We start from the raw sequence: 26,062 nt of genomic DNA on the forward strand, positions 1-26,062 counted from the left end.
CGCCAAAACCACGCAAGCTGCTGCTTCAAGTACTTTTATTATTTCCAGTTGAACAAATATTATGAAAAAAAATCTTTTAAAGATACAAATGATACGATTATTAAATTCTTCAATCCAGCAGATTCAAGTACCAGACAGATCTATTAATGCATAAAAAGTCTGTGGAGAATATTGCAGTGTCTGCTCAGTGCTATGGAAAGTCTACAGTAGTCTTATTAGTATCAGTGCATCACAACCTGTACAGATTAAGACCTCAATACTGGATTGAAATGAACCAAATCGCGGCCCTGCGGCTCACTCAGGGTCCTGGGAGTGCTGGTGCCCTGACACGGGCCGCGTTTATCTGCAGGAGTCTCCTCGTACGAGGGACAGAAGGGCAGGATGCAACAATGTTACCGGAACGAGCCCAATGTGACTTGTGTATTATTTCATCCTGATAAGATTCTAGATCTATCTATCTATATATATATTAATGAAGAGCAGGCACTGCCCAGCCGTCTGTCTCCCCACATCAAGTGCAAAATGAAGAGTGCAAATAACAAACGAGGAGCGAGCGCCCTGTCTCGATCCGTTTCCAGCTCCTCTCGTCTCCTTCATTCCCGTGGCTTTAACAGACAAGGGAACGGCTTCTGAACCACATGAGAGAACAAAGTGCAGCACTGAGAACAGAGCCCTCGCCAGGAAGGACCGAGACAACAAACTAATAACAGTGAGCATGTCAAGAATGAGGAGGGAGCAGCAACAACACAAAACTAACACAAAAGATCTGACAAAGACATACAACTGGAACATTCTTCAGAGACGTGAATAATTTGGGGTTTTCAGACTGGCACTTCACTGATCAATTACACAGGACAAAACCCAGAGAGGTGAAGCAGACAGGTGAGGAGCGAACGAGGAGGAGCTTCCTTCACACTCGATGACACAATGAAAAGGTGCAGGCTTCAGGTGAAGTGAAACGAGTCCAGAGCGAGCGAACACAGCCATTCCCATCCTGTCTGGCTTGGGATAGCAACGCCACCCTACAGAACAGCTTGGAGAACGACAAGAGCTGCTGTGGACCCAGTTAACACACCCAGAGCTCTCCGGACAGCCTGCCTGTCAGAGGAGTCCACACTTTGATTTCTTTCATTAACATTACTGATGATCTGGCAGTTGGGTTTTATAGCGGCACACTGTCGTGGATCTGGGCTCTGATCATAAATCTCAGCTCCAGCACTTTCTGAGCCACAGGAACCAGCCCAACAGAAGCTCCCTCTCCACGGAGCTCCGCGCTGCCTCTGGAAAGCAGCTTCTCCCCTCAAACAGCCCGGCTGGGGAGGAGAGAGGGAGGCAGCAAGGCTCTGCTGGTTCAGAAGGAGAGGCTGCGCGGTTCTCTCAGGCTGCGCTGGTTAGAAATAGAGGGCGGGTTCACTGCTGAAATCCGACAGGGAGCTGCTGTCTGCTGCTGGGGTCAGCTGAGAAAGAGAGAGAGAGAGTGAGAGGGGGGAGAGGGGAGCAGCGGAAGGGTTAGTATGTACTTACACAGAATTATAAAACACTCACAAGAGTGAACTTTATCAATACTATTACAAATCACACAGGAGGAATCGCTGTTAACAGGAGTCATGTTTATCTATAGGTAACGTATTTCACACAGTCTGAGCTGCACAAATCTAACAGAAATGACCCACGACACACAACGCATGAACTTCAGAGACAAGCGCTTCAGCTCCAAGGCTTTTATCAACGTCTTCAAAGGGGCTTCAGTGAAAACGTTATCCCGTTTCCTTGTAATATTTCAGCATTGCTGAACTGAACCCAATACAAACACTAATTACAATCCCCGAGTCCCCGAAGGTCTCTGGATTTTCTTTTCATTCTCAGCTGGTCTGGGGACTCGTTTCTCAGTCGCACACACTCACCATCACTTCATCCATGGAGAGGTCAGCGTGTCCCGGTGAGGAGTCCCCCGAGGAAACGTTGTCCTCGTGCTTGTGGTCCTGCCACTGGTTGAAGTCCACAGAGTGCTTGGGAGTGTAGCTGGACAGGCCTGCTGGACAGGGGAGGGGACAGTGAGGACAGGGACACAGCACCAAACAGGACCAGGCTTCACCAAAATATTACAAGGATGAAGAGACGCTGTGATTTCTGAATATTAAACTGGCCCTTGACTAGGCTGGCTAAGAGGCAGTGGTTTCACAGCTGCAATGCAAGTCCTCTCCAGCAGGGGTCCCCATTGATCAAGAGCCTGTCAGAAAGGTCTTCCATTAAGCTCAGTGTGAGAGAAGAGCTGGGAGTGAACAGGGACAGACCCACTGACACAGCGCACAGGGGTGCCAGGCCCTGCTCCCCTGGGAGTGGACTAAACCAAACCCTAACAGTTTAACAGCCTCTGGGATCCCTGAGCTGCTGCCCTGCAGGTCGGCACGTTGTTTTACTGAACAGCAGCCGAGCGCCGTCGTTCTCACCCGAGTTCCTGGCGTTACCGGCGCTCTGGGGGCCGGGCGAGACGGGGTAGCTGGCTCTGGGGATGAAGAGCTGGGCCGCCTCCTCCTCCTCCTCCTCCTCCTCCTCGTCACTCTCGGGGTCCCCCTCCATCATGGAGCTCTCCGAGGGGTACTCGAAGGTGGTGTGCAGACTCGACTCGCTGAACGAGATCTTCATCTGGGAAGACAAGCAGAGAAGACGCGGAGCACAGCTCGTTAGAAGCCATCTTGTATATGTGTATATTTATTTTGAGCCACGTGTCCTGCTTTGTTTTTTTCAGACAGACGGCTCTTTGTTTCAGTTCCTCGCGAGCCAGTTCTGCAAGTCCAGCTTCATTCTTTTTAAATTGAATCACAGCCAGCTACAGGGACTGGGCCTACCAACTCACCCTGGCAGAGGAGAGGAGAGACGAGGAGAGGAGATGAGAGGAGAGGACAGGAGATGAGGTGAGGGGAGGAGAGGAGAAGACAGGAGATGAGGTGAGGGGAGGGGAGGAGAGGAGAGGAGAGGAGAGGAGAGGAGAGGAGAGGAGAGGAGAGGAGAGGAGGGGACAGGACAGGAGACGAGAAGACAGGAGATGAGGTGAGGGGAGGGGAGGAGAGGAGAGGAGAGGAGAGATGAGAGGGGAGGAGAGGAGAGGAGGGGACAGGACAGGAGACGAGAAGACAGGAGATGAGGGGAGGTGAGGAGAGGAGAGGACAGGAGATGAGGAGAGGAGAGGAGAGGACAGGAGACGAGAAGACAGGAGATGAGGGGAGGGGAGGAGAGGACGGGAGGGGAGGAGATGAGAGGAGAGGACAGGACAGGAGACGAGAAGACAGTAGATGAGGGGAGGGGAGGAGAGGAGAGGACAGGAGATGAGGTGAGGGGAGGAGAGGAGAGGAGAGGAGAGGACAGGAGACGAGAAGACAGGAGATGAGGGGAGGGGAGGAGAGGACGGGAGGGGAGGAGATGAGATGAGAGGAGAGGACAGGACAGGAGACGAGAAGACAGTAGATGAGGGGAGGGGAGGAGAGGAGAGGACAGGAGATGAGGTGAGGGGAGGAGAGGAGAGGACAGGACAGGAGACGAGAAGACAGGAGATGAGGGGAGGAGAGGAGGGGAGAGGAGGGGAGGGGAGAGGAGGAGGGAAGGGGAGAGGAGGAGAAGACAGAGGTGCAAGTGTCACAGTGCTGTAGCGCATGTTATTAGAGATCTATAATAGAAAGGACACTGTGAGGGAGTTGCTGTCTGATTCCTATACAGCGATACAGGAACACCTGGGTTTATTATCAGGCTTGCTGGCTGCTCTAGGTAATGCTATTTTTAGGGATCTCTGTGGTAAGCAAACAAATACAAGGCAGAGCAGTTTGGCTGAAGCTGTTGGAGAGAGGACTCTGCTAGCTGATTCACAGGCTGTGTCTAACAAAGGGGGGGTCCTGAGGGCCTCGGGAGGAACGACAGATTTACATGAAATATCTCAGCCATGCACCAAGGACAGAACCAGAGAGAGAGAGAGACAGAGACAGAGAGAGAGAGACACAGAGACAGAGACAGAGAGAGAGAGACACATAGAGAGAGACAGAGAGAGAGAGACACAGAGAGAGACACAGAGAGAGAGAGAGACACAGAGAGAGAGTGAGTGAAGAACTTCAGAAAGAAACGGACAGCGAAGCAAAAAGGAGAAAGGCAGAAAGAGAGTTAATCTGTGCTCCAAATGTTTGCATAGTGGATTTGAATAAAGCCTGCATGACTGGTGCATTCCCCATTCAAATGGGACCCAATGACTGCACGGGCTCAGCTGGGACAATACAGCCCAGACAGGGACGGGGGGAGACTGGGGTTCACAGGGTTTAAGAGAAGGCTGACCGGATCTGCAATGACTTGTTCCTGTCCCGGGCAGTATTATTATTATTATTATTATTATTATTATTATTATTTATTTCTTAGCAGACGCCCTTATCCAGGGCGACTTACAATTGTTACAAGATATCACATTATTTTTACATACAATTACATTATTTTTTAACACATTATTTTTTACATACAATTGCCCATTTATACAGTTGGGTTTTTACTGGAGCAATCTAGGTAAAGTACCTTGCTCAAGGGTACAGCAACAGTGTCCCCAACCGGGGATTGAACCCACGACCCTACGGTCAAGAGTCCAGAGCCCTAACCACTACTCCACACTGCTGCTGTATGATATTTACTGTACAGCCGCCAGCCCCTGCAAATCTGTGAAAATCTTTTCAACAGTGACTAACTCCTGCGAGGTAATGGCAGAGTTATTAGTGTCACTGATTGTGTGAAGTGGGCTGGGTGGGTCTTAAACACACAGATACGTCACACACACACACACACACACGCACGCACACACACACACACCTCGATGCAACACACCGCTGTGTGCCCTGCGTTTCTCACTCCCTCTCTCTCACATCCTGCCCATACTGCAGGAGAGAGGGACTGTACAACACAAACTGTGCCATGTGCTTCAAGGTTAAAGCGAGCTGTGAAAGAGGGGCAGCTGCCCTGCGTGTCGCTCCGTAGCGCTGGACGAGAGAGAGGCTTCTATCACAGCAACAAGAAGCGAACAGCGCGTTTACAAAGGGCTCCTGTTTTATTCTCTGTTAGGGACGGAGATGTCAAGTAACTGACAGCAGCCCACGCTTTGCTGAGCGAAGTAAAGAGAATTTCAGAAATAGAAATAGGCTCAGCGGGAACACAGCAGTGTTTTGGTTTTTTGGGTTTGGTAACAGAGTGAGTCAGAGGTGCTGTCACCTTTCACATCTGGAGCTGAACACACACACACTCTAGCAACCAGATACACACGCACACACACACACCCTAGCAACCAGATACACACACACACACACACCCTAGCATCCAGATACGCACACACACACACACACACACAGAAGCACGCACACACAGAGACTCACACACACACACACACACACACACACACTCACTTACACAGACTCACACTCACATACTAGTATTGTGTGTGTGTGTGTGTGAGAGAGCAGTATCTAGCACTGTGTGTGTGTGTCAGCAGTATCTAGTCTACCCCACCCCCCTCTCTCTCACAGCAGAGATCTGATCCCACCACAGGAAGCCACGGCTGAGTCACAGCAGCGAGGAGTCCTTCACACGCTGGACCCCGCGCTGCAGAACCAGATCAACCCCACACTCCGAGTCACAGCAGCGAGGAGTCCTTCACACGCTGGACCCCGCGCTGCAGAACCAGATCAACCCCACACTCCGAATCACAGCAGCGAGGAGTCCTTCACACGCTGGACCCCGCGCTGCAGAACCAGGTCAACCCCACACTCTGAGTCACAGCGGGTTACACTGAAGAGCTGCATTCACCCTAACCTCCCCTTCCCTGATCACAGAGCGCACGAGACTCCGCTGCAAAGTCCAGTCCTGTTCAGTGGTGGGTGTGTAAACAGGTTTCTAGCAGGGGAGGCTGCGTGTCAACACTGTACAGAGAGTAGACTCTTGGTCCCGCTGCATAGCCAGCTGCCAATCCAGTGGTACCCATCGGGGCTGAGTCACTGTGCACCCGGCCCCTCCTGTGCAGCCACTGCCCCACAGTCTCAGCTGAGAAATGCAAGGTATTGTTCAAGCTGAATACTTACTATCTGAACCTGTCAGGCAGGTGCAGATTAATGCGCAGGCAATGAGACACAGCAACCCCTCCCAGCACACCCACACAGACACGCACACTCACTGACAAGCGTGCAGCGCTGCTGTGAAGGTGAGAGCCAGGGCATCGTCAGCACCGTGCACGCCCTGACCAGCACTGCAACTAGAAGCTTCTTCAGTACCAAAGAAATACACACGCACGCACGAGACGAGCACGAGCACACGCACACACACACACAGAGACACACACACACACACGAGACGAGCATGCACACAGACGAGCACGCACACACACGCACGCACACAGATGAGCACGCACACACACGAGACGAGCACGCACACACGCTGCTGATTCGGAATCGATGGCAGTTCACTGATAGCAAGTTGTTCAATATTGACACCAACACCCTGCAGTCAAACACACCTCCCCTAATACTAATACAGGCAGCTGGATTCAGCTAGAGAGGGCAGAACAGTGACAAGCACAATATATCCAGAACCACATCGAAACTAAAAAGCAGTTTCACTGAATGAGTTTCAACGCTACATCAGCTTTGCTGCATTGAGACAGCACTTGCTGCCCTGGCAGTCATTTCAAATGAAACCCTTCAGTGACTCACAATGAGATCAGTGTAGTCCAGCCAACCTCTGCAGCACATTCGAGACACGACTCGGCCGAGCGCAGAGCAGAGCAGCAGCTACACCCAGCGCACAGACACACAGACTGCCTCAGTGTGAGGTGCAGCAGCATCGCCAAGGTGAGCTGAGAGAGACTTTCATCCCCCTCTCAGGGCTCAAGGAGTCCCACTGCTCCCCGTCTCGTCTCTGCAGGACACCCTCCCCCTAATCCTACCCCTACCCCGACCCGCTCTGCTCACTGCATGCTCCCAGTCTCGTCTCTGCAGGAGACCCTCCCCCTAATCCTACCCCTACCCCTCCCCCTACCCCGATCCCGACCCACTCTGCTCACTGTGTGCTCCCCGTCTCTGCAGGACACCCTCCCCCTAATCCTACCCCTACCCCTCCCCCTACCCCGATCCCGACCCACTCTGCTCACTGTGTGCTCCCCGTCTCTGCAGGACACCCTCCCCCTAATCCTACCCCTATCCCGACCCCTACCCACTCTGCTCACTGTGTGCTCCCCGTCTCGTCTCTGCAGGACACCCTCCCCCTAATCCTACCCCTACCCCTCCCCCTACCCCGATCCCGACCCACTCTGCTCACTGTGTGCTCCCCGTCTCTGCAGGACACCCTCCCCCTAATCCTACCCCTATCCCGACCCCTACCCACTCTGCTCACTGTGTGCTCCCAGTCTCGTCTCTGCAGGACACCCTCCCCCTCCCCCTCCCCCTACCCTGATCCCTACCCCTACCCCGACCCTGACCCGCTCTGCTCACTGCTTCAGACAGCAGGAAATGAACATGCAGCAGAGAAGCTCCAAGCAGGTTCACAATAAGATGCTGCAAAGATAAGAGGTGTTTTTACAGGGAGCTGCAATGTCTGAAGAATGTGGTCACGGGGGATTGAAACTCTTCAGCCTCACTGAGATACAGCAGCAGCAGCAGCATCACGCTGCCTTTATTAATAAACACAGAAGACACGCTGAGCTCCGCTCGCACCGCCTGCTATTTCTGTTTGCTTGTGTTTCCGCAGGACGTGCGCCGGGTATTTGAAACATCTGAGCCCAGCCTAACAAAGATGATCTGGGAGACACTGTTTCATGAGCGAGTCTTTAGGCTCTAGAAGACAGGTCTTTTTTATTGCATGTGATCTCATCACCTGTAAGCTGCAATCATTTTACACTTGCAATCTCCAGACTCCCACCCATTCTAGCAAAACCTTCAGGTCTCAAAGGATCCCACTGATTCAGAAGCACTAAGTAACCTTTGGTGAGCCGTCCCATCCCTGTGTAGAGAAGTGTCCCCTGCCCTCGGTCTCCAGTCTGTCTCCACCTGGCAGGGGTTCACTTCAGCAGCCCCCCAGGCTCTGAGACGCCAGCCTCACCTGCACAGGTAATACAAGCCCTCAGAGAAGCAAGAAGCTCAGAACCCTGGCCAGTGTCGGGAACTCTCACACGGAAGGCTGGTTTTTATTGCCTTAATAAAAAGCATGCAGTAAAGATTCCACAGATGGAACATAAAGACTGCAGTAAAGATTCCACAGATGGAACTGCGTGTGTGTGTGTGTGTGCGTGCGTGTGTGTGAGGGTGGGTGCGTGTGCGTGTGTGTGCGTGCGTGCGTGTGTGCGTGTGCACAAACAGCAGGCTGGATTAAACGAACACAGAGATCTTACCTTCTTGCGTGAGGAGCCAGTCTTGGAGAGGCAGGACCGGCCCAGCACCTGGTACCCTCCGATCACCTGGATCTCCTCCACCGCTGGGTAGCGCTTCTTCAGCATGGCCCCCAGGCTGGCGAAGGGAGCCTCCTTCCCTCCCTGCGCCCCGTCCTGGGAGCCCTGTGGCCCTGGGGGGGTCAGGGGGTCGGGGGCAGTGCTGGTGCTGCTCTGCTCCTGGGCGGCCGGCTTGCGCTTGGGCACCACAGTGAAGGTGTTGCCGGTCCTGCGCTGCAGGTATCCGTTGCTGGGAGCTGGACTGCGGATCTCAGTGACAGGCACGGGCTCCTCCGGACCCTCCACTATGTCGTCGATGTTGGTGACCGGCAGCAGCTCCTCCGAGGCTCTCCCACTCTCTTCATCTTCCTCAGCTTTGGGGCTCGTTGCCGTGGGGACGGCGATGGGAGCTACCACTGCTACTCTCTGGAAGGGGGGAGCTGGTTCTGCTGTTCGTTCCTCTGTGGGAGCCGGCTGGGAGGAAGCACTGGGAGGGGGGCTCACCGGAGGGGGCTCAGCTGACCAGGCGGGTATCTCCTGGGGCCTCCCCTTCTCTCGCGCATCCAAGAGTAGAGACTCCACAGACGGACGGCGCTCATGTTTGGAGGGCGTTGCCGGCTGAGGCTGCTCCACCTCGCCCCCCTCTGGAAGGAAACGGCTTCCAGCTTCTGAAGACCTCTCCTGGGCCGGGCTGCTGGCTGGCACAGTGCTGGTTTTCCTCTCCCAGGCCGGGCTGCTGGCTGGCACAGTGCTGGTTTTCCTCTCCTGGGCCGGGCTGCTGGCTGGCACAGTGCTGGTTTTCCTCTCCTGGGTCGGGCTGCTGGCTGGCACAGTGCTGGTTTTCCTCTCCCAGGCCGGGCTGCTGGCTGGCACAGTGCTGGTTTTCCTCTCCTGGGCCGGGCTGCTGGCTGGCACAGTGCTGGTTTTCCTCTCCTGGGCCGGGCTGCTGGCTGGCACAGTGCTGGTTTTCCTCTCCTGGGCCAGGCTGCTGGCTGGCACAGTGCTGGTTTTCCTCTCCTGGGCCAGGCTGCTGGCTGGCACAGTGCTGGTTTTCCTCTCCTGGGCCGGGCTGCTGGCTGGCACAGTGCTGGTTTTCCTCTCCTGGGCCGGGCTGCTGGCTGGCACAGTGCTGGTTTTGGCTGCTGCTCCAGCCGTCGCCCTGGCCCGGCTGTCAGCCCCGGCAGCGGCCGCAGCGAGGCCGTGGCGTTTGGGAATGATGGTGAACGAGTTCTTGGACTGCAGCCGGATGTTGGCCAGGGCTCTGGCCTGGATGTCCCCCTCCGGGATGCAGGACATGTCCGGCTTGGGCGCCTGGCGGATCTCGAAGGAGTCGTTGCTGCTGGTGGAATGGGACACCGCCCTCCGTTGGTTGGGGGTGGTGCTGGCACTGGAGCTGGAGAAGGGGGGCTGGAGTTTGTGCTGAGGGGAGAGCGGGGGCGTGGCACGGGGCTCCTCCTCCTCCCTGGCTGAGCCCACATTCCCAGACTCTCTGCTGCTGGAAGCGCTGGCTGATGGCACCGTGGCATGGCCGTGGCATGAACTAGCTGGGGCCTCTTTCGGGGCACCCAGCCCGTGTTGGGGTGAGTGCAGCCCATTGGTCAGGGGCTGCCTCCTGTCCCCCCTCTCTCTGGGGTTCACCACTATAGTCCGGGACGCTCCCCCAGTTTCAAAGTGTTTTCTGTAGGAAGACACAGACAGCTGGCTGCCCCCCACTCCAGGGGGAGAGGTAGGGGTGAGGGGGGACACTGGGGAGTCACTGCTGGGGGGCGTGGCTTTACTGAGGTGAGACGCCACCCCCAGACTCTGAGGGGGTCTGGAGTGTTCACTTTCAGGGGGGCGCTGGAAGACAGTCTGGGGTCTCTCTTCCCTGGGGGAGGAAGAGGCTTGGCTCGGCATCTTTGGCAGGGGGGCTGGCTTGGGTCTGGGAGGAGGGCGTGGCTCCGATTCCAGGAGCAGGTCTTCAGTGCTGCGAGACTTCGACTGCAGCCTCCCGCAGTAGTTGCGATCGAACTTCTGCAGCATGCGGCTCACCCTGCCCTGGCTGGGGCCGAGCCCGGGTTCCAGGGTGCTCAGGTTCTCCTCGCTCCGGCTGAGCGCCGAGTCGTAGAGCAGCACCTCCCGCGCGCGGATCTCCGTCACCGCGCTGCCTCTCCTGTCCAGCAGCTCGCTCATGGAGCCCGAGGTGCTGCCGAAGCCCCCCCCCTCGTGGAAGTAGTCCGGGTCCGACTCGATGATGATGATGTTTTCCGCCCGGATGGTTTTGATCCCGGGCACGCCGGCGTACATCTCCAGGATGTGCTGCATGGGCCAGGAGCCCGCTCCCCTGTCCTGGTGTCTCCTCCTCCTCCTCTCCTTCTCCAGTATGATGAAGGGGTTTTCCTGAAGGGACCCCAGGCTCTCCTGCAGGATCAGCCTCTCACCCCCGTCTCCGTGCTGCTGCAGGGCGGGGCCTGCATCCTCGCCGTCGGGAAGCGAGGATGATAATAATAACGCATCGCTGCCCCTCTCCGAGTGCGGGAGCTGTGCAGGGTCTTTGTGTGTCGCGGCTGTCAGCTCCGCCGCCGTGGGCACGTTGCTGTCTCCTCCGCCGCTACCGATACGCGTGGCACTGTGCTGCTGATTAATAAAATAAACGCCGTGAGCGGAAGATATTTCCCCGTTGACGGTGAAGGGGCCGGAGCCGGCGGATGCTGCGCTTGATGTCGCTGCAGTAACAGAGCCGGGCTCGGTAGCTGCTGCTGCTCCGCCGCTCTTCGCTTTCCTCCGCTCCAGGATCTCTCGCTTCCAGACCGGCATCCGAGCCCCCGGGCCCGGGCTTGCGCTGCTGCTGCTGCCCTGGGCATGATCCCGGCGGAGCAGTCGGACCTCGCTGCCTGACATGGCTGGCTGTTGTTGTTCACGTCTCCGGGCAGACGGGGCTCGTATATCGGTCTCAAGTGGATTAAATCCGGTCTCTCTCCGTCTCTTATTTCACAGTACTTTCAGCACAGCAGTGGCGAGTCTCAGTCCGTCTGTGTATCAAACCGGAGAGCCCCCGCCTCCTGCACCTGACACTGCATGCGTCATTGCTGAACCCCCCTAAACCCCGCCCACATGTCGAGAGGTCTACATTCAAGAACTGGTAAACCACGCCCCTCATTACATAGCCCCACCCACTATGCTCAGAATCACGCCCCTTCTATTGTTGGGTTACCAGAGATGACAAGTCAATCAACAGGCAGACCCCACCCCTAAAATTTAGCTCTTCGATTAACGAGCTACTGCTTCAATTATTATCTGTTTATGTATTTATTGTATTAATTGCGTTCTAGTCTTATCGGTTTGGTTTTAATATCTGAAGTGATATGGCTCCCTCTGGTCATACATTCTCACTGTATCGCAAACAAGGCACGTTTCGGACACACTGTATTTATCCCCATCAGTCTATAAAATGGAAGTCTGTCGAAATGCATTGCTTCCGCTTTGCTGTCAATGGGGCGTGCGGGTTGAGTGGCGTGTCTTTGTTCGGTCTCACGGGGTAGAAATAAGACAGTTAACGTGTGTGCGTGTGCGTGTGCGTGTGTGTGTGTGTGTGTGTCAGGTGCAAACCTAATTCATCACCTTGAAAAAAACATCTCGCTAACCAAGGGCCGTAGGACAGCATATAAAATGCAAATGGCTTCGTTAATGATTCATAGAGCATTCTACCACAGAGCTGGAAGTGAACGCTAATGAAACCGTGGGATTGAAATGCTTCCTCTATATAACACGATAGCGATCAGGGTAGGTCACTGTTACTCAGTAATAAATGAAACACGTTGTAAATAAATGTATTTATCTGCCAGCGGCCACTGCTGCTGTGCTAGAAAACCTCATAACAGCAAAACCCTCCGTAAAACAAACACACTGAGCTGAGGCGATTGAAAAGACTGCTCTGAATCCTGAACCAATAACGCGGCGTACCCGCCTACTGCTGCATGCGCAGCCAGCGACTTCGGGGCAAACTGGACTGTCAACAAGGACTGCCGGTACGCACGCCGGCTCTATAAGCACTGCAAGCCTTTGGACTCTGCATTACACTGTGTTTCTGTGGACCCGCACAAACACAACCCTGCCAAGGACTTTCGTCCCCATATAGAAAGCAATTAACCTGCCCTTTGGACTGCTTTGGTTAGCGTATAACTTTAGAAAAGATTTAAAACGCAAGAAAGAGAAGCTCAAAGTTCAAACCCAGCAGCTGGGTGCTGTCCAGCACGGACGCACACAGACGTACAAGCTGCGGTTTACCTGACCAGGTACGTCAAAAAGCAACCACGAAACTAAACGTCACCATGTCTATTTTTAGAAGCTATTTATGTGTTGATAAATAGTAATTAAAACGTTAATTTTACAGCCCGGTGTAAGTCAGTACAAGGAACAGACTGGGTCTGTTCACGGGGCCATTAACCGCCTTCAAAATCCCCTAAACGAGCACGGCCGAACCAGACAAGGCTGCACGTTATGATTCATCTCGACAACAGATTTAAAATAGACCATTGTCCATTTTGACTTATTTTTGGAGAACAAAAAAAAAAAATTAAAATGCCAACCAATTCAATTCCCTTCTGAGATAATGCATTGGTATTGACCCAACCCTGCCACGTTTCCATGGAAACTGTACAATCTCACCAGCGCTCTCCGGCATCTTTTCCAGACGAAAGGGAACCATCTCCGCCTGGTGGACGATTGGTGTATTGCAATCAACTCCCGTCTGACAGACACTAGAGCAGAGACTAGACAGAGTAATTCTGTTGTGTTTCTGTATTTATTTGACAGACACTAGAGCAGAGACTGGACAGAGCTGTTCTGTTGTGTTTCTGTATTTATTTGACAGACACTAGAGCAGAGACTGGACAGAGCTGTCCTGTTGTGTTTCTGTATTTATTTGACAGACACTAGAGCAGAGACTGGACAGAGCTGTCCTGTTGTGTTTCTGTATTTATTTGACAGACACTAGAGCAGAGACTGGACAGAGCTGTCCTGTTGTGTTTCTGTATTTATTTGACAGACACTAGAGCAGAGACTGGACAGAGCTGTCCTGTTGTGTTTCTGTATTTATTTGACAGACACTAGAGCAGAGACTAGACAGAGTAATTCTGTTGTGTTTCTGTATTTATTTGACAGACACTAGAGCAGAGACTGGACAGAGCTGTCCTGTTGTGTTTCTGTATTTATTTGACAGACACTAGAGCAGAGACTAGACAGAGTAATTCTGTTGTGTTTCTGTATTTATTTGACAGACACTAGAGCAGAGACTGGACAGAGCTGTTCTGTTGTGTTTCTGTATTTATTTGACAGACACTAGAGCAGAGACTGGACAGAGCTGTCCTGTTGTGTTTCTGTATTTATTTGACAGACACTAGAGCAGAGACTGGACAGAGCTGTTCTGTTGTGTTTCTGTATTTATTTGACAGACACTAGAGCAGAGACTGGACAGAGCTGTTCTGTATTTATTTGACAGACACTGGACAGAGTACAGAGTATAAAGATTTAATCTCGGGTGTATTTACAAAATAAAAAAAAACACATCAGTGATGAAACAGTTTCCATGTAAAGAGCCAGTTTGTACAGACAGACCCACATTCCCACTGATCTTCTCAATTCCATTCCCCACGTTTGACATTCGTGAAATCCCTGGCTTAATAATCACAGTTCAGAATGATGAAGGGGCCTCACTCTGAAGAGTCACATGATGAAGAGGGGCTCACTCTGAAGAGTCACATGATGAAGAGGGGCTCACTCTGAAGAGTCACATGATGAAGAGGGGCTCACTCTGAAGAGTCACATGATGAAGAAGGGCTCACAGAGGGTCACACGGCTCTGCTCGGCGCCCCTCAGTTGACCCGGCAGGCTCGGATCATGAGAAGCTGCAGCAGGATGAAGACGGGAGAGACGATGAGACCGAACCAGAGCTCCCGGGACCGCTCCTGCAGCTTCTGGCACAGAAGAATCTCGCAGACGAACTTGAGGCTGAGCACGGTGACCACCCAGAACAGCCGCAGCACTGCCAGACGCTTCTCCCCCTCCTGGCACAGCCGGACCGACACGATGGCCGTGAAGTAGGTGCTGAGGCCGTCCGCGGAGAACAGGGGCGCGAACACCACCCACCAGCTGAGCCGCGCAAACCCGTCCGCCTTGAGCGCCACCAGCAGGCTGAACACTGTCAGCGCAAGCAGGTGCAGGAACATCTCGAAGGTGGCGAAGCCCAGCCACTGGACCAGCTCCCGCAGAGAGAACAGCATTCTGACCCGGCACAGCGCCCCCTGCAGGGCCGGCACCGCAACAGCAAGACAGGGACGGAGAGGCCGCTCTGCACAGGAGCCCAGCGTTAGCTTTCAGCCATGGACACGTTACTGGAGGCAAATGCGGAGCGTTTCTACCTGGAGCAGAGAGAGACGTGAGAATTGAGGAAGGCATTCGTCCGCTGCTTTTAAAACAGAATTCAAAACGAATAAATAAATAAATAAATAAATAGTAATGTTTAATTAGGAACATCGCGGGATAGCTGCATCAGTAACATGCGACCCACATGTATGTATGTATTTAACTTTAAACGGCCTGTTTAATACGTTGCAGAATATATTATTAAAAGGGACAAAACACAACAGCAGGTATAATTATATATCCAATCTCTCCGTCCAATAATATCAGTACAGTGACGTATACATTAGTGTTTTTAATATTACAGTACAATACTGGAGCGACACAGCCAGCAGGGCCGGGCGGTCTCTTCACGACCATTTCAGAACAAAGTCGATTTTAATATAAATAGAAATAAAAAGGCGACAGTGCGGCTTGAGTCCGTCTCGCAGCAGCCTCTCAATATTAATCAGACTGCCTCGATGTTACAGAACTCCGCCTCTTAATTAGGACGATGCACTCTGCATGCATATCTACATATATAACAAACGCAGTCTGTGACGATCGCTTACTATCGTTATTAATGAAAGAAAATAAAACCAGTCATCTTTACCCCAGCCTCCTTCCTGCGCCTTCCTCTGGCGAGTCGCTCCGTACTTCAGAATATAACAACGCGAGATGTTCCGGAGAGGAGCGGCTGTTTCATGCGCAGGAGGGATTCAGTCCTTCACGTTAGGAAACGGACGCCACGTTGGCTCCGAGCGGTCGCCCGCATCAGGTTCTCAGCGATAGAATCGTTGAGCCACGATGGCGCCGCAGGGGTTTAGTTTCGTAAGCGCGGCTGTTTCGTCACGCTTGCGCCCCCCCCTTACTCCCGGTGCCCGTGTGCGCAGACTCGCGTATTCAGCGTGCTTTTCTGTTCTGCAAACATCAGCGGAAGGCCAGGTAAGAACACGGCTGCCATTTCCGCTTATTTGGGCTTGTGCGTTCATGCAATCGCTTACAAGTGTGCTTTGCTGGTTTTTAGTATATTTGGGCTTGTTTTGAGTCGGGGTCGCTTGAAAATTGGTGACAAGGCTAAAGTGTGTAGCCAGTTATTAAAATAGTATCCTTGCACGCAGAAGATAAGAACACATTGTTAAAGTTGTGTGCAAGTAGAATGCGTGATTCTGATTGGACGTTGCCATTATGCTTTGGGACATGGCTGATTGAATTTTAATGTAGCAGCCTTTGAGCGCTTTTAATTTGGCATTAGGACCGAGATCTCGGGGAAGGACAAGGGGTCAGATAATCGCATTGCCCCTTACCGCGTAAACCGCTCCGGTTATCTCGTTTTCTAGCGCTGACTGACGCTGCGTTTGTAGACATGGCGAGTAAGTGGAGTAAATACGGGAAGCGATACAGTAAAGGCTGGGAAGCAGAGGCGTGTTTGAAAGACTGGATCGCGCCTGTAGCGGGCCACGACGATAAGGCGCTTTGTAAGTTCTGCAGATGTCAAATACGAGCCCATCACGCCGACTTAGTGCAGCACACGAAAACAGAGAAGCACAAGAAAAACTACATTAAACACCCGCCATCGCCACCTTCATCACCATCACCGAGACTGGCGGGCATCCCGGGTAGGTAGGTAGGGAGGGAGGGACGGGGGCTCGAGTCCCCATTCAAAATCAAGAGCCTGGTTTGTTTGATCTGTACGCCTCTTAAACTTGTCCTGTCAGCTTTTCAGTTGTGTTAGATTGCTATAAAGTCTTTCTAGAGGTAATCGGACCCGAAGCATTGTGTAAGACTGTCCTATCAGCTCATCATCTGTACTGATATCATTTGAGAATGGTTTTGCTAAACTGACACGTTTTTAATCCGAGGTGAGGGGTGCTGTGTTAAAGAACACGTTATAAAGAGTTCATTGCAGGAATGCTGTGTGTTTGTTTCGGTCTCATATTGCACAATGTTTTATCCAGCTGAATCATGTGATATTGAATGGAGGCGGTTTGTGAAGCACGGGGCAGGCTGGGCTTGTTTTTTTGGGCTTCTTTATCTCTAACGAGGTTGCCTCTTTGCTACGAGATGATATGGTATCAGTAGCCTACTGTGAAAGATTGATAAGAAAACACGGGGTGATGCAGCGAGTCACACTCTGCAAAGACAGTGCAAACTTAACTGGACAAGGAGTCTGTGTTTAAAAGAGAGAGTGCTTATTGTTTGAATTAGATACAACAACTCCAGCAAACATATATAAGCAATAACAATAATAATAACAATAATAATAACAATAATAATAACAATAATAATAATAATACTAATACTAATAATACGCTGTGTGGTCCAGTGGTTAAAGAAAAGGGCTTGTAACCAGGAGGTCCCCAGTTCAAATCCCTCCTCAGCCACTGACTCATTGTGTGACCCTGAGCAAGTCACTTCACCTCCTTGTGCTCTGTCTTTCGGGTGAGACGTAATTGTAAGTGACTCTGCAGCTGATGCATAGTTCACACACCCTAGTCTCTGTAAGTCGCCTTGGATAAAGGCGTCTGCTAAATAAACAAATAATAATAATAATACTAATGATAATACTACTAATAATAACAACTAATAATAATAATACAGTAATAATACAGAGCAGAGCTGTGAGAATGCTCTTGTGATTGAAGTGGAGCTCACAGAGCAGAGCTGTGAGAATGCTCTTGTGATTGAAGTGGAGCTCACAGAGCAGAGCTGTGAGAATGCTCTTGTGATTGAAGTGGAGCTCACAGAGCAGAGCTGTGAGAATGCTCTTGTGATTGAAGTGGAGCTCACAGAGCAGAGCTGTGAGAATGCTCTTGTAATTGAAGTGGAGCTCACAGAGCAGAGCTGTGAGAATGCTCTTGTAATTGAAGTGGAGCTCACAGAGCAGAGCTGTGAGAATGCTCTTGTAATTGAAGTGGAGCTCACAGAGCAGAGCTGTGAGAATGCTCTTGTGATTGAAGTGGAGCTCGCAGAGCTGTGAGAATGCTCTTGTAATTGAAGTGGAGCTCACAGAGCAGAGCTGTGAGAATGCTCTTGTAATTGAAGTGGAGCTCACAGAGCAGAGCTGTGAGAATGCTCTTGTGATTGAAGTGGAGCTCACAGAGCAGAGCTGTGAGAATGCTCTTGTGATTGAAGTGGAGCTCGCAGAGCTGTGAGAATGCTCTTGTAATTGAAGTGGAGCTCACAGAGCAGAGCTGTGAGAATGCTCTTGTAATTGAAGTGGAGCTCACAGAGCAGAGCTGTGAGAATGCTCTTGTAATTGAAGTGGAGCTCACAGAGCAGAGCTGTGAGAATGCTCTTGTAATTGAAGTGGAGCTCACAGAGCAGAGCTGTGAGAATGCTCTTGGGATTGAAGTGGAGCTCACAGAGCTGTGAGAATGCTCTTGGGATTGAAGTGGAGCTCACAGAGCAGAGCTGTGAGAATGCTCTTGTGATTGAAGTGGAGCTCACAGAGCAGAGCTGTGAGAATGCTCTTGTGATTGAAGTGGAGCTCACAGAGCTGTGAGAATGCTCTTGGGATTGAAGTGGAGCTCACAGAGCTGTGAGAATGCTCTTGTGATTGAAGTGGAGCTCAGAGGAGAGCTGTGAGAATGCTCTTGGGATTGAAGTGGAGCTCACAGAGCTGTGAGAATGCTCTTGTGATTGAAGTGCAGCTCGCAGAGCTGTGAGAATGCTCTTGGGATTGAAGTGGAGCTCACAGAGCAGAGCTGTGAGAATGCTCTTGGGATTGAAGTGGAGCTCACAGAGCAGAGCTGTGAGAATGCTCTTGTGATTGAAGTGGAGCTCGCAGAGCTGTGATAATGCTCTTGGGATTGAAGTGGAGCTCGCAGAGCAGAGCTGTGAGAATGCTCTTGGGATTGAAGTGGAGCTCACAGAGCTGTGAGAATGCTCTTGGGATTGAAGTGGAGCTCAGAGGAGAGCTGTGAGAATGCTCTTGTGATTGAAGTGCAGCTCGCAGAGCTGTGAGAATGCTCTTGGGATTGAAGTGGAGCTCACAGAGCAGAGCTGTGAGAATGCTCTTGTGATTGAAGTGGAGCTCACAGAGCTGTGAGAATGCTCTTGGGATTGAAGTGGAGCTCACAGAGCTGTGAGAATGCTCTTGTGATTGAAGTGGAGCTCAGAGGAGAGCTGTGAGAATGCTCTTGTGATTGAAGTGCAGCTCGCAGAGCTGTGAGAATGCTCTTGGGATTGAAGTGGAGCTCACAGAGCAGAGCTGTGAGAATGCTCTTGTGATTGAAGTGGAGCTCGCAGAGCTGTGATAATGCTCTTGGGATTGAAGTGGAGCTCGCAGAGCAGAGCTGTGAGAATGCTCTTGGGATTGAAGTGGAGCTCACAGAGCTGTGAGAATGCTCATGGGATTGAAGTGGATCTGACATAACTTACTTCAAATAAAATCTCTCTAATTGTTTTATTCCTATTACAGCACACAAGTTGAAGGCATCAGTAGAGAGGAATAACAGCCAGCCCTCAACCCACAGCAAGGAGAACAACGGTAAGTATAATCAATTGTTTTTTTTATTTAGACAGAAGAGGTAAAAACAGAATAAATAAGAGAGAGAGAGATAAAAAGCAACAATTAAACATCTAAAACAAATCACAGCTAGATACTGCACTTGTGAGAATACTCTTGATAGAAGTGTGCGTGTGTGCTGGTGTGTGTGTGTGTGCGTGTGTGCTGGTGTGTGTGTGTGTGTGTGTGTGTGTGTGTGTGTGTGGTAATCAGGTCTTGGTGTGTCTGTCTTGCTCCCTTTCTGCAGGTTTCCTGTTCCCTGTCTCTCTCTGTGTTCCCTGTCTCTCACAGTGCTCCCTGTCTCTCTCCCTGTCTCTCACAGTGCTCCCTGTCTCTCTCCCTGTCTCTCACAGTGCTCCCTGTCTCTCTCCCTGTCTCTCACAGTGCTCCCTGTCTCTCTCCCTGTCTCTCACGGTGCTCCCTGTCTCTCTCCCTGTCTCTCACGGTGCTCCCTGTCTCTCTCCTTGTCTCTCACAGTGCTCCCTGTCTCTCTCCCTGTCTCTCACAGTGCTCCCTGTCTCTCTCCCTGTCTCTCACGGTGCTCCCTGTCTCTCTCCCTGTCTCTCACAGTGCTCCCTGTCTCTCTCCCTGTCTCTCACGGTGCTCCCTGTCTCTCTCCCTGTCTCTCACGGTGCTCCCGGTCTCTCTCCCTCTCTCTCACGGTGCTCCCTGTCTCTCTCCCTGTCTCTCACGGTGCTCCCTGTCTCTCTCCCTGTCTCTCACGGTGCTCCCTGTCTCTCTCCCTGTCTCTCACAGTGCTCCCTGTCTCTCTCCCTGTCTCTCACAGTGCTCCCGGTCTCTCTCCCTGTCTCTCACAGTGCTCCCTGTCTCTCTCCCTCTCTCTCACAGTGCTCCCTGTCTCTCTCCCGGTCTCTCCAGCCATGCAGTCTGCTGACTCTGTTCTACACAGCGGGTATTTCCACCCCACCCTGTGCGCCTGGCAGACCTGCAGCACCAGCTTCAGCACCAGCAGCCTCATCTACCCCATCTTCATCACGTAAGCAAGGGCGTTGGGGTCTACCAGTGTGTGTGTGCGTGTGTGCATGTGTGTGTGTGTGTGTGCGCGCGCGCGCGTGTGTGTGTGTGTGCGTGTGTGAGCAGGACTGGGAGTCAGACTCCAGTCACACAGCAGTGTGAGCCGCTGTTCTTACCTGTGATCCTTCATTCAAACGAAGGAGCATTTTCAACTCTGCTTAATAAAGGAGTAGTGGACAGAGCAGTCCCATTGCTCACAGTGCAGGACTCCTTCATTAGCATGGCAGTGCCAGCAGTCCCATTGCTCACAGTGCAGGACTCCTTGCATTAGCATGGCAGTGCCAGCAGTCCCATTGCTCACAGTGCAGGACTCCTTCATTAGCATGGCAGTGCCAGCAGTCCCATTGCTCACAGTGCAGGACTCCTTCATTAGCATGGCAGTGCCAGCAGCCCCATTGCATTAGCATGGCAGTGCCAGCAGTCCCATTGCTCACAGTGCAGGACTCCTTCATTAGCATGGCAGTGCCAGCAGTCCCTTTGCTCACAGCGCAGGACTCCTTGCATTAGCATGGCAGTGCCAGCAGGGGGTGGTAATGTCGCTCTGTTTAACTCTTTCAGGGACAGTCCGGACGCGGTGGAGCCGATCACCAGCCTTCCTGGACAGGCCAGGTAGGAGTCTCGTCTGCTTCAGTGTTTGTTCAAGCAAGGCAGAGAGAGAACGTCGCTGAAGGAGTACGGAATGCTCCTTGTGCGTGGTTTGGTTTGGTTTGGTTTCACGTGCCAGTTTGAAATGTGCCCAGCTTCCTTGTGCGGTTGAGCTGGCAGTGACATGTTTGCGTGACTGCTGACGTTGACAGGTTGGATCGGTCTTGACGGGGCTGCGTGGCTGTGGCGGCAGGGGGCGGGGTTTCGTTGTGTCACATGGTAACTCCCTCCCTGTCCCACACTGCAGGTATGGAGTCAACAAGCTGGAAGGGATGCTGCGCCCTCTAGTGGACGATGGGCTGAAGTGCGTCCTGATCTTTGGAGTCCCAGCCAATCTTCCCAAGGTAGGAGAATGAGGGCTGTACCACTCCAGGGCTCGCACTTTGTGCAGTAAAGCATTATACAGTTATCATCTTTACACTTGAACGTAATGTAGTCTGTTTGGATAATCCTGCCTTTGAGTTTTCTCAAATCCACTCCTCCTGCTCCCTCTGCTGCCCCCTGCAGGATGAGCAAGGCTCTGCGGCCGACTCGGACGACACCCCCGCTGTGCAGGCCCTCCGGAAGCTGCGCTCTGCGTTCCCTGAGCTGCTGCTGGCCTGCGACGTGTGCCTGTGTCCCTACACCTCGCACGGGCACTGCGGTACGCACAGCACACACACATGTCCCATAGAGAGAGCCAGCACAGCCTGAGCGGAGTCTCACACACTGTCTGTCTGTCCGTTCAGGGATCCTGCGGGAGGACGGCTCTCTGGACAGCGCAGCGAGTTGCCAGCGGCTGGCGGAGGTGGCCCTGGCGTACGCACGGGCAGGTGAGTCGGAGAGAGACCGAACTGAATCTTTCACCAGCGTCCTTGTCCCGACTCCCAGGCAGGATCTGCCTGCTTCAGCCACTCTGTGTTTGTGAGTGACGGCCTCGCATTCCCAGATCTAGTAGGGATGGAAATAAGACTTTTTTTGCACAGCAGTTTCACTGATGGTAAAACCAGGAATGGATTGCACCGCTGTGCAGTGGGAGTCTCATTCCACCCCTGTGCGGTCGAGGCTGTTCTGCTGGTAACGCTGCCCCTGTGTTTTCCAGGCTGTCACATCGTGGCTCCTTCAGACATGATGGACGGGAGAATCGGAGCGATAAAGCAGGCGCTGCTCTCCAACGAGCTGGGAAACAAGGTGAGGAGCAGGGCAGGGAGGACCGGTCCTGAGAGAGAGGAACCAGACTGGGCTATGCTGTGCAGTGCAGTCTGTGTGAGCCGCGGTGAGAGGGAGGGTGCAGGGCAGGGAGGACCGGTCCTGAGAGAGAGGAACCAGACTGGGCTGTGCTGTGCAGTGCAGTCTGTGTGAGCCGCGGTGAGGGGGAGGGTGCAGGGCAGGGAGGACCGGTCCTGAGAGAGAGGAACCAGACTGGGCTGTGCTGTGCAGTGCAGTCTGTGTGAGCCGCGGTGAGGGGGAGGGTGCTGACTGTGCTGTGCTGTGCTGTGCTGTCCAGTCTCTCTGACCCATTTCTCCTCTCCTGCAGGTCTCTGTGTTGAGCTACAGTGCCAAGTTTGCCTCCTGCTACTACGGGCCCTTCAGGTGAGTGTGCTCGTGAACCATCACAATTTGAAACAGGACTCCAGTGTTACGAGAAAGTTCTTTTTTTCTGCTGAATGATGCGTCTTTTAGGTAGGGATGTGAAATCATGGAAATGGTTTAAAATTAAAATGAGACAAGGTCTCTAACGAGGTTCCCTGTGTGTCTGTGTGTGTGTGTGTCTGTGTGTCTGTGTGTGTGTGTGTCTGTGTGTGTGTGTCTGTGTGTGTGTGTGTGTGTGTGTGTCTGTGTGTGTCTGTCTGTGTGTGTGTGTCCGTGTGTGTGTGTGTGTGTGTGTGTGTCTGTCTGTCTGTGTGTGTGTCTGTGTGTGTGTGTGTGTGTGTGTGTGTGTGTCTGTGTGTCTGTGTGTGTGTGTCCGTGTGTGTGTGTGTGTGTGTGTGTGTGCGTGTCTGTGTTCACAGAGACGCTGCCCAGTCAAAGCCAGCATTCGGGGACCGGCGCTGCTACCAGCTTCCCCCCGGAGCACGGGGGCTGGCACTCCGAGCTGTGGTGAGTTTACACTGGATTCACTGCTTCACCTCGTTACTCATTAGCAGTGGTCAGAGCTGTATTGACTGGCGGAGTGTGTGTTTCAGGACCGCGATGTGCGAGAGGGGGCTGACATGCTGATGGTCAAGCCAGGACTGCCCTACCTGGACATTGTGCGGGAGGTCAAGGACAAGGTGAGGACAACACTCCCAACACCCTCAGACTGGGGTCCAGTTATTAAGCATTGATCAAGATCGGTCTCACAGGGCTTTATTCACTACAGTCTGGAAACACGCTGCTGTGCTGTTCACTGTGTATTCAGTACAGTCTGGAAGCACGCTGCTGTGCTGTTCACTGTGTATTCAGTACAGTCTGGAAGCACGCTGCTGTGCTGTTCACTGTGTATTCAGTACAGTCTGGAAGCACGCTGCTGTGCTGTTCACTGTGTATTCAGTACAGTCTGGAAGCACGCTGCTGTGCTGTGCTGTTCACTGTGTGTTCAATACAGTCTGGAAACACGCTGCTGTGCTGTTCACTGTGTATTCAGTACAGTCTGGAAGCACGCTGCTGTGCTGTTCACTGTGTGTTCAGTACAGTCTGGAAGCACGCTGCTGTGCTGTTCAGTGTGTGTTCAGTACAGTCTGGAAGCACGCTGCTGTGCTGTTCACTGTGTATTCAATACAGTCTGGAAACACGCTGCTGTGCTGTTCAGTGTGTGTTCAGTACAGTCTGGAAGCACGCTGCTGTGCTGTTCACTGTGTATTCAATACAGTCTGGAAACACGCTGCTGTGCTGTTCACTGTGTATTCAATACAGTCTGGAAGCACGCTGCTGTGCTGTTCACTGTGTATTCAGTACAGTCTGGAAGCACGCTGCTGTGCTGTGCTGTTCACTGTGTATTCAGTACAGTCTGGAAGCACGCTGCTGTGCTGTTCACTGTGTATTCAATACAGTCTGGAAGCACGCTGCTGTGCTGTTCACTGTGTATTCAGTACAGTCTGGAAGCACGCTGCTGTGCTGTTCACTGTGTGTTCAGTACAGTCTGGAAGCACGCTGCTGTGCTGTTCAGTGTGTGTTCAGTACAGTCTGGAAGCACGCTGCTGTGCTGTTCAGTGTGTGTTCAGTACAGTCTGGAAGCACGCTGCTGTGCTGTTCACTGTGTATTCAGTACAGTCTGGAAGCACGCTGCTGTGCTGTGCTGTTCACTGTGTATTCAGTACAGTCTGGAAGCACGCTGCTGTGCTGTTCAGTGTGTGTTCAGTACAGTCTGGAAGCACGCTGCTGTGCTGTTCAGTGTGTGTTCAGTACAGTCTGGAAGCACGCTGCTGTCCTGTTCACTGTGTGTTCAGTACAGTCTGGAAGCACGCTGCTGTGCTGTTCAGTGTGTGTTCAGTACAGTCTGGAAGCACGCTGCTGTGCTGTTCACTGTGTGTTCAGTGCAGTCTGGAAGCACGCTGCTGTGCTGTGCTGTTCAGTGTGTGTTCAGTACAGTCTGGAAGCACGCTGCTGTGCTGTTCAGTGTGTGTTCAGTACAGTCTGGAAGCACGCTGCTGTGCTGTTCAGTGTGTGTTCAGTACAGTCTGGAAGCACGCTGCTGTGCTGTTCAGTGTGTGTTCAGTACAGTCTGGAAGCACGCTGCTGTGCTGTTCACTGTGTATTCAGTACAGTCTGGAAGCACGCTGCTGTGCTGTTCAGTGTGTATTCAGTACAGTCTGGAAGCACGCTGCTGTGCTGTTCACTGTGTATTCAGTACAGTCTGGAAGCACGCTGCTGTGCTGTTCACTGTGTATTCAGTACAGTCTGGAAGCACGCTGCTGTGCTGTTCAGTGTGTATTCAGTACAGTCTGGAAGCACGCTGCTGTGCTGTTCAGTGTGTATTCAGTACAGTCTGGAAGCACGCTGCTGTGCTGTTCACTGTGTATTCAGTACAGTCTGGAAGCACGCTGCTGTGCTCTGTTCTGCGTTGTGACGTTCTCTCTCCCCTCAGCACCCCACGCACCCCCTGGCTGTGTACCACGTGTCGGGGGAGTTTGCGATGCTGTGGCACGGAGCGCAGGCCGGAGCGTTCGAGCTGCGCAGCGCGGTGATGGAAGCCATGACTGCCTTCCGCCGGGCAGGTAAGCAGAGAGTGTTGTACTGGGAGAACTGGTTTCCTGCGTGCTTGCGTGCGTTCGTTCCCACAGCGTGGTTTTGTGTGTGTTTTGTTGTTTTCAGGTGCTGACATCATCATTACCTACTACGTGCCTCAGCTGCTGACGTGGCTGAAGGAGATGTGAGAGACGGACGGACGGACAGACAGACAGACGGGACCAGCGCTCCACACACACACACACACGCGCACACACACACACACACACACACCGCTGCAATGGAGCCTCTACGCAGCCCCCATGTTATCTGAACCAGTGTGCCACACAGTCATGTTATCTGAACCAGTGTGCCACACACAGTCATGTTATCTGAACCAGTGTGCCACACAGTCATGTTATCTGAACCAGTGTGCCACACACAGTCATGTTATCTGAACCAGTGTGCCACACACAGTCATGTTATCTGAACCAGTGTGCCACACACAGTCATGTTATCTGAACCAGTGTGCCACACACAGTCATGTTATCTGAACCAGTGTGCCACACACAGTCATGTTATCTGAACCAGTGTGCCACACACAGTCATGGTGTTCTCTGTCCGTTTCTATTTGCTTGTACAATCACTTCGTCTGGTGCTGTGAACTTTACCTTTGAAAAGCTTTGCTGCATCCTCAGGGTAAAGTGCTGTGAGGCTCTCCAAGAATGTTTGTCAGTGAATGTAAAAGTGCCTTGCTTGTCTCCAAATGAAATAAAAATATTCATAACAGTGAACTATCGTAAGTTTATCTATTTATTTTTTTGATGTACACAAAGTTTAAATGATAAATCTATCTATATATATAATTCAGACAAACGTTCTTCCACTGCATAGAAAGAGAAGTCAACACAGTGCAGTATTTCCAAGCAGCGTTTGTT

The 26,062-nt window shown here is 52.3% G+C and overlaps 3 protein-coding genes across 9 annotated transcripts; 1 reads left to right on the forward strand and 2 right to left on the reverse strand.

Moving 5' to 3' along the window:
* Positions 1 to 18: 18 nt before the first annotated feature.
* Positions 19 to 11,487, reverse strand: LOC117973953 (taperin-like). Of its 2 annotated transcripts, none has more exons than XM_058986627.1 (4): positions 8,396 to 11,487; positions 2,451 to 2,646; positions 1,905 to 2,032; positions 19 to 1,457 (listed from the first exon to the last, which is right to left on the reverse strand). In XM_058986627.1, exons 1-4 carry the CDS (start codon positions 11,309 to 11,311, stop codon positions 1,392 to 1,394), a joined length of 3,306 nt encoding a protein of 1,101 aa, XP_058842610.1. In that variant the 5' UTR covers positions 11,312 to 11,487; the 3' UTR covers positions 19 to 1,391. The 2 variants fall into 2 exon arrangements, with proteins under 2 accessions (XP_058842610.1, XP_034783682.2); XM_034927791.2 differs by having other exon boundaries at positions 1,905 to 2,035.
* A 2,389-nt stretch (positions 11,488 to 13,876) lies between these two features.
* LOC117974026 (transmembrane protein 203-like) lies at positions 13,877 to 14,691 on the reverse strand. Its single transcript, XM_034928217.2, has one exon. It carries the CDS (start codon positions 14,689 to 14,691, stop codon positions 14,284 to 14,286), a length of 408 nt encoding a protein of 135 aa, XP_034784108.1. The 3' UTR covers positions 13,877 to 14,283.
* An 86-nt stretch (positions 14,692 to 14,777) lies between these two features.
* Positions 14,778 to 25,918, forward strand: LOC117396695 (delta-aminolevulinic acid dehydratase). Of its 6 annotated transcripts, none has more exons than XM_058986634.1 (13): positions 14,778 to 14,846; positions 19,233 to 19,301; positions 20,169 to 20,316; positions 20,913 to 20,963; positions 21,247 to 21,343; positions 21,507 to 21,642; positions 21,728 to 21,811; positions 22,081 to 22,169; positions 22,516 to 22,571; positions 22,991 to 23,078; positions 23,165 to 23,251; positions 25,045 to 25,174; positions 25,272 to 25,918. In XM_058986634.1, the coding sequence occupies exons 1-13, from the start codon at positions 14,813 to 14,815 to the stop codon at positions 25,331 to 25,333; spliced, it is 1,131 nt and encodes a 376-aa protein (XP_058842617.1). In that variant the 5' UTR covers positions 14,778 to 14,812; the 3' UTR covers positions 25,334 to 25,918. The 6 variants fall into 6 exon arrangements, with proteins under 6 accessions (XP_058842617.1, XP_058842618.1, XP_058842619.1 ...); XM_058986635.1 differs by having other exon boundaries at positions 20,199 to 20,316; XM_058986636.1 differs by lacking the exon at positions 14,778 to 14,846 and adding an exon at positions 15,649 to 15,754.
* The last annotated feature ends 144 nt before the right edge of the window (positions 25,919 to 26,062 follow it).

Source organism: Acipenser ruthenus, chromosome 15, assembly GCF_902713425.1.
Source record: "Acipenser ruthenus chromosome 15, fAciRut3.2 maternal haplotype, whole genome shotgun sequence".
NCBI lineage: Eukaryota > Metazoa > Chordata > Actinopteri > Acipenseriformes > Acipenseridae > Acipenser > Acipenser ruthenus.

Bases quoted from the DNA above. Each gene is read 5' to 3' on its own strand.
- LOC117973953 (XM_034927791.2), bottom strand. From the start codon at position 11,311: ATGTCAGGCAGCGAGGTCCGACTGCTCCGCCGGGATCATGCCCAGGGC. The intron at 2,647-8,395 runs GTAAGATCTCTG...TTGTCTTCCCAG, and splicing joins CTGGCTCCTCACGCAAGAAG to ATGAAGATCTCGTTCAGCGA. The intron at 2,036-2,450 runs GTGAGAACGACG...TCCCCTGTCCAG, and splicing joins CGGTAACGCCAGGAACTCGG to CAGGCCTGTCCAGCTACACT.
- LOC117974026 (XM_034928217.2), bottom strand. From the start codon at position 14,691: ATGCTGTTCTCTCTGCGGGAGCTGGTCCAGTGGCTGGGCTTCGCCACC.
- LOC117396695 (XM_058986631.1), top strand. From the start codon at position 16,176: ATGGCGAGTAAGTGGAGTAAATACGGGAAGCGATACAGTAAAGGCTGG. The intron at 21,344-21,506 runs GTAGGAGAATGA...TGCCCCCTGCAG, and splicing joins TCCCAGCCAATCTTCCCAAG to GATGAGCAAGGCTCTGCGGC. The intron at 21,812-22,080 runs GTGAGTCGGAGA...TGTGTTTTCCAG, and splicing joins CCTGGCGTACGCACGGGCAG to GCTGTCACATCGTGGCTCCT.